This window comes from Macaca fascicularis, chromosome 2 (assembly GCF_037993035.2).
Source record: "Macaca fascicularis isolate 582-1 chromosome 2, T2T-MFA8v1.1".
Classification (NCBI taxonomy): domain Eukaryota; kingdom Metazoa; phylum Chordata; class Mammalia; order Primates; family Cercopithecidae; genus Macaca; species Macaca fascicularis.
Genome location: NC_088376.1, coordinates 98,866,703 through 98,881,926, shown reverse-complemented (window position 1 = coordinate 98,881,926; position 15,224 = coordinate 98,866,703). Strand labels below are relative to the sequence as shown.

General features: G+C 41.9%; 1 protein-coding gene across 5 annotated transcripts in view; it reads left to right on the top strand.

The window, feature by feature from the left end:
* The window catches only part of TRANK1 (tetratricopeptide repeat and ankyrin repeat containing 1), a 117,962-nt gene that overhangs the window by 95,404 nt on the left and 7,334 nt on the right, over positions 1-15,224 (top strand). For all 5 annotated transcript variants that reach the window (XM_015445636.4, XM_045386500.3, XM_005546621.5 and 2 more), the window contains 6 exons: positions 2,471-2,617; positions 3,420-3,576; positions 6,940-7,028; positions 10,937-11,040; positions 11,148-11,280; positions 14,402-14,547. In XM_015445636.4, the coding sequence (XP_015301122.2) occupies positions 2,471-2,617; positions 3,420-3,576; positions 6,940-7,028; positions 10,937-11,040; positions 11,148-11,280; positions 14,402-14,547 (776 nt within the window). The remainder of the gene's footprint in view (positions 1-2,470; positions 2,618-3,419; positions 3,577-6,939; positions 7,029-10,936; positions 11,041-11,147; positions 11,281-14,401; positions 14,548-15,224) is intronic.

The following is a 15,224-nucleotide window of genomic DNA, read 5'->3' as shown; positions in this document are numbered from 1 at the left end:
GGCCCAAAGCACACTCTCAATTTATCATTTACAACCTCCAGGCCAAAGGGAATCGGTCAGCAGATGAGAGGAAATGCTTTCACAAACAGAGAGGAAAGACAGTTTCCATATATCCCCAGCCTCTTCTGGTCTGGCTGCTTACATGGGGTTTCTTTCGAGGTAACTGAAGGTTGCTGAACAGTGATTGCTATTTGAACTTGGAGAACTGTGGAGAGCTCTTCTCTCTCCTTGACCTCTTCTTCCATCTCATTTATATTTCAGGCAAGCTCTCTCTTTGAAGCAGCTGTTATCTGGGCTTATATGTGAGTGGGTTGAGGGGTATGGTGCTTGTTGGCCTGGTTTGTGATTCTTCTCTCTAGAGGGTTTATTGTTACCTGTTGAACCACATGGTCACCAGAGCCATCTCCTGAGATGTGAAAGGGACCACAGAACGGGCACCCCAAAGCTTTTTGTAGGATGTTGTCTTCTTTTGGGGAGAGGAAGTCATTCTTCCAGTCACCCTCAAGCTATCCTTTGGTGGGGACTTGGAAGGGTGACTGCCATTTATACCTTGCCCCAGTGGGACCTCCTTTGTTTCATACTCGTGGCAGTGGGACAGGAGGGACTTTGAAAACTACAACCTTTATGGTTTGTCTAATTGACCTAGAGAATAGACCCCTCAAAGGTAGACTTGCTAGTAAAATCTAAGCCTTTTCCTTCACAATTGATGGTACCAAGAGAAGAAACTGGAAGACTTTAAATTTTCCTACTTCTATTCCCACAAATGCTGTAGGCCTGTATCCTTGCTACAAGTACATAAGCGCACCCCTAAAAGGGCCCACCTTGGAAATAAAATATGTTTGATTCATGAAACAGGCCATTTGTGTGCCATCTGAGCAGCTTTTGCTTCTCTTACAACTGTTTTAAAATACACTGTGTTTCCCTAGCCCTTTCAATGTTAGCCAGTCTCTGTCTCATACTACCTGCCAGGAGGATCCTCTCAAACGTCAAGTACTTGGGTCTTCTGCCTACTTTCCTTGGCAAACAATTTTGTTGTCTGCATAGCTTCACAAAGAGGCCAGTCACAAATATGTCCTGAAGATCGTTTTAAACCTTCCAACTACTTAAGTGATTTCATGATTTCAGAACATGGCGATTAGTACTATAATTGATTGGTAGCATAACCATTCCTATTTAATAGACAGTGTTTAAGGCATTTAACCTTGTTTACATAGTTTAAGTGATGGAGTAACTTAAGGCAGGTAATAAACTCTATTCACTTCACCTTTTCAGCATGCTTTAAAAGTTACATAGATGGCAAGTAGCACCATTTTATAAAAAGAAAAGTAAAGGCTAGGAGAGCTACTCTCACAAGACACAGGAAAGTATGAAATATGAAGTTTCTTAAGAATTTTGAGTTCTAAATTCTGCATGTAATCTGGGCACTTCAGTTTTACTGGTGTCTGTAAACTACAGCCTGCTGGCCAAGTCCAGACTACTGGAGTTTTTTTATGGCCTGTGGGCCAAGAATGGTTTTCACATTTTTAAATGGCCAGAAAAAAAATCCAAAGGAGAATAATATTTTATGGCATATAAAAATTATGTGAAATTTAATTCAGTGTTCCCAAATAAAGTTTTATTGGAACATGACACATTCATTCATTTACTTGTTGACTGTGGCTGCGTTAGCACCAAAATGACAGAGTTGAGGAGTTGCAAGAGAGATCATGTGACTTGCTATGATAAGAATATTTATTATTTGACACTTTCAAAAAAAAGTTTATCAACCCCTGGTCTTCATAGTCACTTTGGTTTTGGGGTTTGGGTAAAGGAAAAAATGGGTAAAATATCAACTATTAAACATTGTACTAGTCATTTGACACTGATTATCTGTTTTTATTTTCTCAACAAAGTTGGGTAGTATTATCCTCATTTTATAGAGCAGGATAATAAACAATGTGTTCAAAGTTGCATAATTAATAAATGGAAGAACTGAGATACAAATTTCTTCTGTCTGATCTCAGAGTCTACCTTGCACATCATAGAACTGGATTTTCTTTATCCTCAGTTAAATAATTTAGTTAGAAAATTCTGCCACATGTGTCTTAACTGCTGACCTTACGTGCATCTCTTAACCATGTTGTGAGAAGGGGTGAGGATTCATTCCCCTGTCCGTACTGATTGTAGAAATTCTTTCAATAAGAATAACTCCCTGAGCCCTTAGCATTCTTTCCTGGAAGTGGTCATGTGTGCCTGGCTTCTTAGCTGTCTTGGTCTAGTGTGTGGGGAATTTTCACAGCTTCCCTGATCTCTGCTTGTGCAAGCTAATCTCCCTCCTATCCATTCTAAGATCACAGGATGGATCTTCTTCAAAGTTGGGGTTGAAGGCCTGGTCCCCCGATAAGGCTTAATTTTCGTTGAAGCTCAGGGAGGCTGTATGCATAGTTCAAAAGCATATTCTGTTGGTCTTCACTTTTTTGTTGTTGTTCAGGCTTATAAGGAATGGAAGATCATTTCCTCATTCACATCTACATCAACTGACTCCAGAGAGGAAAACCGGCCATTGATTGAAGTACCCCTGGACAAACCAAGCTCTTCTCAGGGTCGATCTCTCATGGTGAATCCAGAAATGTACAAGGTGAATTTCTGCCATTTGTCAACACGCGTACTTGACATGGAAGTAGTAAAAAAAGGCCTGGAAGAGAAGATGAGAAAGAAAAATGGAGCTTGTACTTGGCTGGTTTTCCTCAGCAACAGGGAATGGAGTATAAGAAAGGGAGGGGCAGGGATCTCAGTTTTGGTAAATTCCCTTTTTCTTAGTAGAGAGCTGGGCTTGATGGGTGGGCACTGTCTGAAAATGGAAGGAGGAGGGTTGTACTTTCTAGTTCACCTCTGGAACTCAGCTTTGTTCAGAAATTTTGATGCAGTCATAAGGTAGGTGGAGTAATTCAGTACTAGTGATAGTTATAATAGAAGTGTATGATGGTCTAATTTTTAAAAATAAATCACAGCAATCGTGTAAGATGTAACCTTTGGGATAAACTGAGGACATGGGGTCTGTCTGTACCCTTCCAGTGAATCTTCCATTGTAACTTTCAGTGAATCTATAATTATTTCAGAATTAACTCAAAATACTTATAGCAAAAACAGGAAAAAAACAAAAAAAAATTATGGCTGATTCAAAAGTCATCCTATACAGATGGCATGCTCACTTCCTGCTTAGGTGGGAAAGGGGTGGAGTTTCTCGTAGCCTCACTGGAACCTCAGTTACCTGTGTTGTGGCCACAGTGAGTTCCTGGTATCCTGTTCTCAGCTGTGCTATGCTTCTCTAAAATTTAGTTTTCTTTGTTTTTCCAAAATCAGAGTAAGCCCATTGAAGTGTGTCACATTGTAGCTATAGGCAAGTGGCTCATCATCTTTGTCCTCAATGTTATCTTTAGCTCCTCAACGGAGAGCTGAAGCAGCTGTACACCGCCATCACACGGGCTCGGGTCAACCTCTGGATCTTTGATGAAAATCGAGAGAAACGGGCTCCCGCATTCAAATATTTCATTAGAAGAGATTTTGTCCAAGTTGTAAAGACAGATGAAAATAAAGGTAAGATCCTGTTAAAATACTCTCACTGTTGGAGGAATCATGTTTCAACCATTCTTCTGGTCAGGAATAAAAGGTGTAGTTTTTTGAAAGTGCTTTCTTTCTTTTCCACAATCTTCTGAGAAATGAAAGTTGTGACTCATTTGCCAAGCTGTGTGGGAAAGTATAGCTGTAGTGGGATTGGGAAGGTTAACTCCTTCAGGGAGTCACGTAGGTACATGCCTTTGACCCAACAGTTCTACTTCCAGGGATATATCTGAGATATTTGTGTTCAAAATCTCAAAGATACCTGCATAAGTATGCTCATCACAGCCCTGTTTGTAATTACAAGAAACTAAAAACAATCTTAATGTCCTCCAATGAGGGAAAGGCTAAATGCATTTCTTTCAGGGGACTACTATGCAACCATTAAAATGAAAAAGGAGGTGGATTATCATTTACTGATAAGGAAAGATGTTCAAGATGTATTTGGTGAAAGAAAAATTTTAAACAGTATGGGTAGAATGATATAATTTATAAGTAACTTTATATTATGCAAATATAAAAACCATTTATGCTTATCAGTATATATCAGAATAGAATGTTTATGCATGCATACGTATGTATGTGTATATATACAAATACCTATTGAAGTGTCTTTAACCATCAAATCCAATTCAGTTCCTGAGTTTGTTTAACAAGAACTGGGTTTGTGAGAGTTCAGCTACTGAGTTAACAGGTTGTCTGAATCTGTTTGGTTTCCGAGTTTCACAAAACAAGGAAACTAAGAGTTTAGACAGTAAGAACTCTTATTTCCGATAGTAAGAACTGATAGTTCAGACAGTAAGGAATTAATCAGAAAACTTATCTGTATTCCGTTCCTGATTATGGAAATAGCAAGAATTTGGAGAGATAGCATGCATATAAATTCATGTATACACTTATTATTTCTGATGCAAAACCGTTTATAGTGATTACCTCTGGTGCTAGGATTGGTGGGTATGGGATTGTCGAGTAGACATGGACACCTTTTACTTTTCACCTTCTTATCTCTGTGCTATTTGCAGGGTTTTTTTTTTTAATTGTGTATTTTTTTTTTCCATAATTTGCAAAGACTACCTAACGAAGTGAAGTTCTCCTGATAGGATAACTGAGAAGAGAAATAATCAGCCCTTCATGAAGGAGAAATTTGTTGTCTTTCTTGAGGATTAGTTGTCAAGTCATCTCCTCAAAGCCATTGTTCATTTCTATAAGGGTAGGGCAAGGAGCAGGGTTTGGCTGCTGGAGAGAGGTTTGTCCTGAGCGTTCCTCAGTCAGTTTGGAGGCTATTTCTGGTTATTACTGATGGCTCGGTTGGGGATTAGGATTAGATTTCTTATCCTAAGACTTGACTATTGTGATGGAAAAGCCAAAGGCTAGGAGTTAAAAAAACAAAACATAGGTTCTCACAAAAACTCTTCACCTGTGTAATGACAGGACCTTGTTCAGGCCCATTTTCTCTCCCAAAGGAAAATGAGTGGATTGGCCTAGTGTGGGCCTTCTCGATCTTTCCTGCAGCTCATTCCCCTTTATTCCCCAAGTATGTTCTGGCATCCACTATAAGAGATCATATGGCCGGGCGCGGTGGCTCACGCCTGTAATCCCAGCACTTTGAGGGGCCGAGGTGGGCGGATCACCTGAGGTCAGGAGTTCGAGACCAGCTTGATCAACGTGGTGAAACCCCATCTCTACTAAAAATACAAAAATTAGCCCAGTGTGGTAGTGCGTACCTGTAGTCCCAGCTACTCAGGAGAATGAGGCAGGAGAATTGCTTGAACCTGGGAGGCAGAGGTTGCAGTAACCCAAGAATGTGCCACTGCACTCCAGCCTGGGCGATAGAGCAAGACTCCATTTGAAAAAAAAAAAAATCATAAGATGTTGACTTTTTACATTTAAAAAATTCAAAATGAAAACACTGCAATTTATTTTATGTTTTTGGTAGCATTAAGAATGCAAGAAAAAGTGCAGTCTTAATTACAAATTTTAAGTTGTACATAGTAAATTCTCTAAAGCATCTGTTCCCATTGTGTTTGGATTGAGTATAGTGATTATGCGATTTGTGTTTCTTTTACATGGCATCTGCAGAGGTCACTGGCCTCATTCTGAGATAATATGGGGTGGGGTTTTGCCGTGGGAATTGAATGTCACAGGGGCACTCATAGCAACACATAGGGAGTCAGAATAAGATGCTGAGAAGTCATCACTGTACTGCTAACAGCTCCAGCGGAGGGTGAGCAGGGAGGGATCAGGCTGTGATGCTTAACATGTGTTTTTGCACCTTCCAAACAAATCTGGCCTGTCTACCTCACTCCCTCGGTTGACATCCATTGGCCTAGGTGTCTCTGATTCCTTTAGCTCTGATTTGTCTGCCATATTGCCCTGGAATTCACTGTATTTTGTGTGCTTCATGAAGCTGTGGCTCAGAACCTGCAGGGATTGTCACCCATTGTCAGTGATACTCTGGGGGATAGCAGGTGGCAGGGTGGGGGTGGGGTGCGGTGCGGTGCGGTGCTGAAATAGTCACCAGCAGGCTAGTGAGGATAACAGAAGGGATGGACAGCAGGTGGTCACAGTGGTCCCTGTCCACTAATAGGAATGTGTCAGATTGCTTATTGTGATGAGGGCAAAGTTTGCACATTTGGAAATAGTGTAAAATTTTGTCACCTTTTTTTCTTGCTGAAGCCCTGGCCTGGGAGCTTGCTAAAAGCCACTTGACTTTGGGTTTTCAAGGAGGAATTTTTAATTTCTGTCTTCTGATTTGTAGCCATAGAAAAGGAAAGTAGACCAAAATTTAAAAACCAAACCACATCCTTTCTCCCCTCTACCTCCTCCTTTCAATACCCTCAGAAATGTGGTTTGGTAAGTTAAAATATATCTTACATGAATACTAGAAAGACAACAGGTTAGTCTGCTCTGACTGCCATAACAGAATACTACAGACTAGATGGCCTAAACAACAGAGATGTATTTTCTCACAGTTCTGAAGGCTACAAGTTCAAGATCAAGGTGTTGGCAGGGTTGGTTTCTTCTGAGGCCTCTCTCCTTGGTTTGCAGCCAGCCACTCTGTGTCCTCACGCTCTTGCCCCTGGGGTTGCCTCGGATTCTAATTTCCTCTAAGGACACCAGTGAGATTGGATGAGGGGCCATCCTAATGGCTTCATTTCAACCTAGTCACCTCTTTAAAGGCCCTATCTCTCTCCAAATGCAGCCACATTCTGAGGTACTGGGAGTTAGGACTTTAACAAGTGAATTTGGTGACTGGCGGGGGAGACACAATTCAGCCCGTAACAACAGTTTTAAGTGTAAGAAAGCCCAGAGAAGCAAACACACTTTTCTTTCTCATTTCAGACTTTGATGATAGCATGTTTGTTAAGACCTCAACTCCTGCGGAGTGGATTGCACAGGGAGATTACTACGCCAAGCACCAGTGCTGGAAGGTAAGGGGTTGGACAAGGAGCCAGGGGATGAGGGATCCTTGTCATTGGTGCCCTCGTCAGACCTCACGGGCAGGTTTCCCAATGTAGTGTTTGTCACTAGGAAAGGATGAGGGTAATGGTGCTTGTGCCATGTGTTCTGAAACATCAGGTCACCTCAAGATGAGGAGAGCTTCCTGTCCTGCTCCTTTTCTGGTCAGCGCAGGCATGACAACTCTTCATTTTGGCCAAGTGCCAGCATGTGCTGATGGATCATGGAGGGCTGTGGCCTTTGCCCCACCAAGGAATCCTTCTATATATTTTCTTTCCCTCCTGTACTCTATGCCTAAAAGCTTTGCTGTCATCATACTGCATTTTAAAGCAGTGAAAGATTGATCTCTCATTTGATGTTTTTCAAATTGACCAAACAGATTTCATTGCCAATCTGAGTCTGGTGAATATAGGTTAAGCTTTATTATTACACTGCACTGACCAACTTCCAGCTACAAGCCATCTTAGTGGTCCTGAGCAGTCTTCTTCCAGGAAGTGTTATCTCTGCAGCAGACCTCTTGAAATTTTGAAACTAGGTTAAACAGCCGTGTTACTTTTCCCAAAGTCAGCATTCCTGCACATTACAGGGTCTTGGGTGGGGCACCATGGCTGGGATGTGTCTCCCTTGAGATAGTGGTAATGACTTCACCTGCAAGTTTTCAATGCTCTACTAAAAAAAAAAGAGTGCTTTTTTTTTTTTTTTTTTTTTTTTTTTGCTTTGATCTAATGACAAGAAGTCAGGTCTTAGGATTGGTTCTGCAGTTCAACAAAGTCAACATGAGCCCAGTCTCATTCCATCTCTTCCTTGTGTCATCTGCAGGTTGTCTGAGATGTTCCCTTTCATTGGTTGCCTAATGGCTGCTGTGGCAGTTCCAAGTGCTCCATTCCCTCTGCAGCATTCCAAGCAGGAATGAAGTGCAGGCACTTTTTTCTTGTTGATCTCTCTCTTTTTTTTTTAATCATGAAGTCCTCGGTGGTCTTCCTCCTATATCTCATTGGTCAGTACTAGGTCACATACACCTTTCTAGCTGCAAGAGAGTCTGGGAGAGCAATCCCATCTGGCAATTTTAACCTTTTGTGGGAGATAAGTTCCGCCAAAAGGCAAGAAAGAGAGGAGGGTAACTGCTGTGGGTAACTAACCAGCAGTGTCTGACACCACAGGCATGGCCAGACCAAATGCACATTTCCCTAAGATTTCTCTACCCCAGGCCCTGGAGTGCCCCATGCGTGCAGCTCCAGATGATGTTTTCTGAAACAACAACTGGATCTGGGTTTTGGAAAGATCACCACCTTTCTTTCTACACCTCAGTGTTCATGTTAGGAGGCTTCAGCTCCTCAAATGTTACAGGAAAACTATCTGCAGTTTCTCTTGCCACTTTGGAACAAATGTTTTGAAACAGTGTTTTCTATGGAGGGCTTGTCCTGCTTCTAATTGGAATTTCATGGAGTTGGGCCTGAGTAAAGGTACTGGGAATTGATGAGGACAATGAAATCATAAGTTCAGGACTTAACGAAAGCCACAGTGTGAGGTATCTGTGATCTGACATGCCTGGAGAAGGAATTTAATGTTTTTTCAGCTCCAGTTCTTCGAAGAGTTTTGTCTATTGTTTCAGGGAAATTGCTTTAAGTCTGTAGCATGTAACTTACATCTGGGATTTATCAGTTACTTCTTGCTGCATAACAATCCTGAAACATAGTGGGTTAACACAAGTCATTTATGTGGCTCACAGTTCTATGGATTGGCAGTGCTGAGTTCAGCTGAGTGGTTCTGGTCTGAGCTGAGCACCTCATGTGTCTGCAGTCAGCTGGGCAGGTCTGCTTTTGGGGGTTGGCTGGCTCTTGGCTTGGGGGACAGGGGTGACTGGGGTTCCTGGATCATATTTCTTCCCTCCTCCAGCAGGCTAGTCTGAGTTTGTTCACATGATGGCTGAGCAGCGTTCAAAGAAAGTGAATAGAAGCACACAAGGCCCCTTGAGGCCTGGCCTTGGAATTGGCCCAGTGCCGCTTCTGCTGAATTCTGTTGCCAAAGCAAGTCTCAGCCTAGATTAGATGGGAGGGTAAATAGGCAGCACTCTTGATGGGAGAAGCTGGAAAGCTACACTGTAAGGGGGTATGGACAGATATAGAGAGGAGTAAAGGACTGTGGCCACCCTGGCAATGTATTATATGGGGTGAAAAAAACAATTTACGCTATTGTAGGTTTGGGTATGTCTGGAAAGTATTTTCCTAAGTATGTAGTATTTAGCTGCAGAAATTGACCAAGCCTCACAATTTTATTCACTGCCCATCCTTGTTAGAATTGGAAAGAAATATTGAACATTTGGGTGTTGTTATGAAACCAAGAATTTTTTTTTTTTTTTTTTTTTGGTGGGGTAGAGGGTGGGTGTTAAGGAGGGAAGGGAGGGATAATATGGGCAGCAGGTATGGGTCTGAAATTGGAAAACTATGTAACATCTTACCCTTTATTCCCTTCAGAACACTGTTGGTGTTACCCATATGTGTTGCCCATGGATATCCAATTATTTATCGCTTTAAAAATGCCTTTTGAATATTTGAATCTAAAATCTTTTTGGGGAGCCAGCACAGATGAGAATGTTATAAAAAGCCTTCTCTTCCCCTGACTTTATTTTGATCCTGCTAAAGGACTTCAAGACTCAGGTGGTTTATTGAGTTTTTGGCTGCATGTCAATAAATGTTTCAGAACTACCACAGAAGATTCATTCATTCAACAAAAAGGGTTTTTAGAATACCCCTTTTCTTTCTCTATGTTCCTAGTCTTCAGCAGCTATGGGCCAAGAATTATGTTTAGATCCCAGTAATCTGGTGGTGAGCAAAACAGGCACATAGACCAATGCACAGTTCCAGCTGTTGCAGGTGTCACAGATGAGAGACCAGCTGCTCCCAGAACCAACTTCCTGGAAATGGAGGCCTGAGAAGCCTTCTTTGAAGAACAGAGCCTTGAACTGAAACCTGTAGAATGGATGAAGTTAACAAGACAGGGAAAGGACAGAAGAGCATTTCAGTTAGAAGGAACAGTGTGTGCAAAGGCCCTGCAATGGGAAGGAAATGGCACAGGTCACAGGAATGAAAGGAGATCCACACAGAGAGCATGAAGGGGAGAGTGGTCATCCTGTCCACCTTATCAGCATGTACCACTTAGTCCCTCCCTTGCCCACACTGAGACCTAATGTGTATGTGCTGGGCAGAACGTGAACTTCCTGCCCATGTATTGTGTGCTTTAAGACATAGCATCAGCACCCCTGTTTTAGAAAAGCAGCTTTCTGCTGGCAATGATCAGGGTGAAGCCTGACTCCTCTGTGACATTTGTTTGCCTATCTTATAGTCAGAGGATTTGGTAACAGATCTGCATGCCCCAGGGATCTGGACACGTTGTGATACCATCTCTATCCCCATTTCTGCCTCCAGTATGTGTACTCCAGCTGTTCTGCCAACACTGCAAAGTAGCTGTTGTACTCACCAACTGGGTCAAAGCCCAGAAGAGCCACTGGGTAACTTTGGGCCAGTTGCTCCATGACTCTGACCTGAAGTAGCAACTGTATACAATGAGAAGGTTGATACTTATTGCTGTAACTGCTGGAAGATTAAATAAGGGTGTTACTATGGTAGCTTGAAAAAATAAGTATTCTGTACCTTTTCGATGAGTGCTTCTAAAAGATACCGTTCAGTATGAATACTGTTGGGTTTTATCCTCCAAGACTACTTTCTTTAGAATATCTGCACCTTCCTGCTCCTCCGTCTCAGATTGGGCTGGAGCAAGACTTTGTGTTTTATCAGTACAAATTTATAATGCATACTTTAACTCTTGTTCTGTCTGTTACCTCCATTACCTTGCTGGGAATAAAACTTTTTGCCTATTCCAGGTTGCAGCCAAGTGTTACCAGAAAGGAGGTGCATTTGAGAAGGAGAAGTTGGCCCTAGCCCATGACACTGCCCTGAGCATGAAATCCAAGAAAGTCAGCCCCAAGTAAGAGTCTTGGGATCACTTCTGGTTTGCTCCGATGAGAGCAGCAGTTAAATATTGGTGTTGGGTCAACGTTCTGTGGAAATATTATTTTGTTTTCCTTCCCCTAGGGAAAAGCAGTTGGAATATTTGGAATTGGCTAAGACCTATTTGGAGTGCAAAGAGCCAACGCTATCCCTTAAGTGTCTGAGCTATGCCAAGGAGTTCCAGCTCTCCGCCCAGCTGTGCGAGAGGCTGGGAAAGGTATGGCTCCTAATCCGCTGCTGCACTTGAGCAGATTGAGGGGTAGGCTCGACCTCTACTCTAGCAGGAAGAGGCTACAGTCTTCCAAGGAGACGCTGGCCCTGCAACTCTAAGGGAATCCTACTTTCACTACTTCTGCAAACTTTTAGGAGGCTCTGAAGACAGTATGCATGTGCGTGTGTGTGTCTGTGTGTTAATGTCTGTGTTAATATTCAAGGCCTAATATTAACCACAGGGAAACCAAATGCTCAAGCCAAAGGACAGAAAGGTTTTAGAATATACTCCTTTTCTGTCTCTGTGTTCCTAGTTTTCAGTCACCTTGGCTGAGTGGACTGGCATTTAGATGGAGGTTCCTTGAGTGTGTTCCTAGTAATCACTCTAGATCTGCACTGTCTAATTCAGCAGTCACATGTGGCTATTTAATTTACAATTTAAATTAATTAAAATACAATAATATTAAAAATTCACATCCTCAATCTTACTAGCCACATTGCAAGTGCGCATTGTTAACTTCCGTCATTGCAGAAAGCTCTGTTGGACAGAGCTGCTTGTCTGGAACACAGCTACTCACAGAGTGGTCAGCAGGCCACAAACTATTACTTGTCTGCAGCAAGATTAACAAAAAAGATAAAAGTAAGCAGTTAGAATTTTTTTAATTGCCATTTGGCATTGCTTTGACATCCAAGTGGTGATAATTTTCCCATCAATTCATTTTTTAATGTATCAACTGTGATGGATTAGAAATTTAAAATGATTTGGTCCCTTCCCACAGATAGTTGGAGAAACTGTGCTTAAGGAGCTGTGAGCTGTTGCGTTTTCCCCTATAGGGTGTTACTATCCTTCAGTAGGAAAGGGGGTTTCCTTGTCTGTATGTGAAATATGGTGACTCTTGGTATTCTCAGAGCACCCTGGGCATTGAGAGGGGTAGGAGTGGCACCTACTGGGAAGTTTGAAGTTTGGCCCCAAGTCAGTGCGAAGAAGAGGACAAGGCCCTCCAGATGCTGCCTACCCTGTTCCATGTTTATTATGGGATGTGACTTCTTAGGATGTGGGAGATGGGAATGGAACAGGGATACAACGCTACTCTCTAGAGGCAAGAAGCAGGCAAGGCACAGGAATCCCTGAAAGGAAAGCTTTCACTCTCTTGGCACCTGGATAAACATTTCTTACCATGGGTAGAATGTGTCTGGGGACTGGGAAAAGGGAGGTGATGTGGCCTGAGGATCCAGAAGAAGGCTGCTGCCAAGTTGGTTGATTTGAATCTTGCCAGTCAATTTGGGTGAGATGACCACAAGCAATGGTAAATGAGTAAGAGAAAGTGGCAAGGCCAGATCAGTAGGGCCTTGGTGACTGTGGCAAGGACTGGGCTTTGTTCAAGCATGATGGGAAGCCAGTGGAAGACTTTGCTGGGAAGAGTGACATGAAGCTAATTATCTGGATGCTCTGTGAAGAGGTCTATAGGGCAGCAAGAGCTGAAGCAGAAAGGCCAGTTAGAGTCTAGCATCAGCTTAGGCTGAAATGATAGGGCCTGGACTGCCATGGTGGTAGTGGAGGTGGTGGGATGATGGCACATCTGGGAAATGTTAGGGAAACCGAGCAGACAGGATTAGCTGGTGAACTGGATGGGAACTGTGATAGGAAGAAGAGTCTAGTAGACACTTCTGTTCATGGCAAGCCCACCATTGGTGGGTATGGGGTCCAGTCATTGAATTTTATTTCATTCATCCTCTTCTTCACAGCCAGTCTCCATTGCCATTCTTTTCTCATTAGTAGTCATTCTAATATATTTTATGTATGTGCTCAAATGCATGCATTATTGAAGAATGAATAGTGGTGTCTTCTATACATATATACTTTAGACTTATCTAGAAGACATCTTGCTCTGTGTTTTACCTTTTCCATCACTTGCTATGTAGTGTTAGATCTGGCCGTACTTCTGACAGTCATGTATTCCTGAGTACATCCACTACATTGACGAATTCATTTCCCTAGTGATGCACGTCCAGGTTGCCACTGGCTCCTGGCTCCCACACACAGCACCTTGGCACAGTATGTCTTCTTAGGGTTCTGTGAGATACTTTTTCAAGATGTGTTGCCAGAAGCAGGCTTGCTGGCCTAGGGTATGCACATGTTTCACTTCACTAAGTGCAGTCCCTTCGCTTTCTGGGATAGCCATTCCACTTTGTGCATGAGGGTTCTGCATTCCCCACATTCTTGACCACAGTCAGCAGATTGTGATTTTCTCATTTTTCAAACCTGGTGGATGTATTTCACCTTGGCTTTCATTTGTATTCTTCTGATTGTCAGTAAAGTTGAGCATTTTTATTTGTTTGTTAGTCTTTCAAGTTTACCCCACTGCAAACTGCCAGTTTATATCCTTTGCCTAGCTTTCTGTTGTGTCTCAAGGAAAGTCTTTTTCTTGTGGTTGCAAGAATTCTTTTTGTCTAGACAGGCCCAGTCTAGTACAGTAGCCATTAGCCACGTGTGACTCTTTAACTTTAAAATAATTTAAATTAAATTAAATTAAAAGTTCAGTTCCTTGGTTGCATTACGCACATTTAAAGACTCAATATTCAGATCTGACTAGTGGTTAGATTGGATAGCAAAGAAACAATACATTTTCATCTTCACAAAAACTTCTATTGGACAGTACTGATCTAGGTGTTATTTATTTATTTTTTTAATTTAGCTTATTTCATGTGTCTTTTGTTGAGTGGTTTTGATGGATTAGTTTGATCTGTCAGTTTTTCTCCTGAAATTTGTGTTTTGGGTTTTGTTGATTATGTTATTTTTGGGAGTCACATGAAGACTCCTTCCACTTGAGTGTGACCTCAAAGTCACAAAGATATTCTCACACATTTTCCCACAATAGTTTCCACATTTAGATCTTTAATCTACCTGGGGCTTACCTTTGTGTTTGGTGTGAGGTTGGGATTTAACTTTATTTTTCTCCCTTCCAATAATTGGTTTTCCTAATATTATCTATGTTATAGGGTTTTTAACTGGATTCTAACAAAAAGCAGACATATGACTATCCTCTTTATTATTTGTGGTATTGGTTTAAGATTAGAAAGTTAATTATGAATACTCTAAATAAAAGTAAAATTTTACTCCATCCTAGATAAGAGATGCTGCCTATTTCTATAAGCGAAGCCAGTGCTACAAAGATGCTTTCAGATGCTTTGAGCAGATTCAGGAATTTGATCTAGCACTCAAAATGTACTGCCAAGAGGAGCTTTTTGAAGAAGCTGCTATTGCAGTGGAAAAGTAGGTGGTTTTATTCTCTCCCTTTCTCCCTCCCTTCCTCCCACTTCTCTCTGGGGGCAGCCTGCTCTGGGTGGTGCTATACTGCTGCTTCTGACATGGCTTGACCACATTGCTCTCTTTCCACTTAAGTGGTGGCCTCGGTGCTGGGTCAGCAGCTCTTTGAGAGCAGGACTCTGTGTTTTCCAGTCTCTTTATAAGCTTTGACTCAGTGTCACAAAGAAAGGGGGCTGAGGAGGATGGGAGTATGTTATGAGTGTGTATATAATGACATATTCTGACTCCCCTCAGCAGAATAAAGGGGAGTCCTTCAGAGCTTCATTAATTTCACAGGAACCCAACTAAGGCACACCTGCTAAAAGAGAAGAATCACAAGTTGGGTAATAAGAGGAAGACTGGTGTAATTGCTGATGCATATGCAGCCCCCATTTTATCCTTTCTCATTTTATCAAACTGAACAGAGTTGTAGACTCAGATGATTTTGATGCTTTTATGAGAACCAAAGAGATGTTTTTCAAGGATAATTTAGACTATGCATAACATTTGCCCTATAGATTGACTTTCTGATTTCACTCCCACTTGTTTGAGTTACACCTCCACTATGTTTCATTAACTAAGCACACCAATTCCTGATTGAAGCATAAGGAATTTATTCATTATTATTATACTGGTAACAGTGT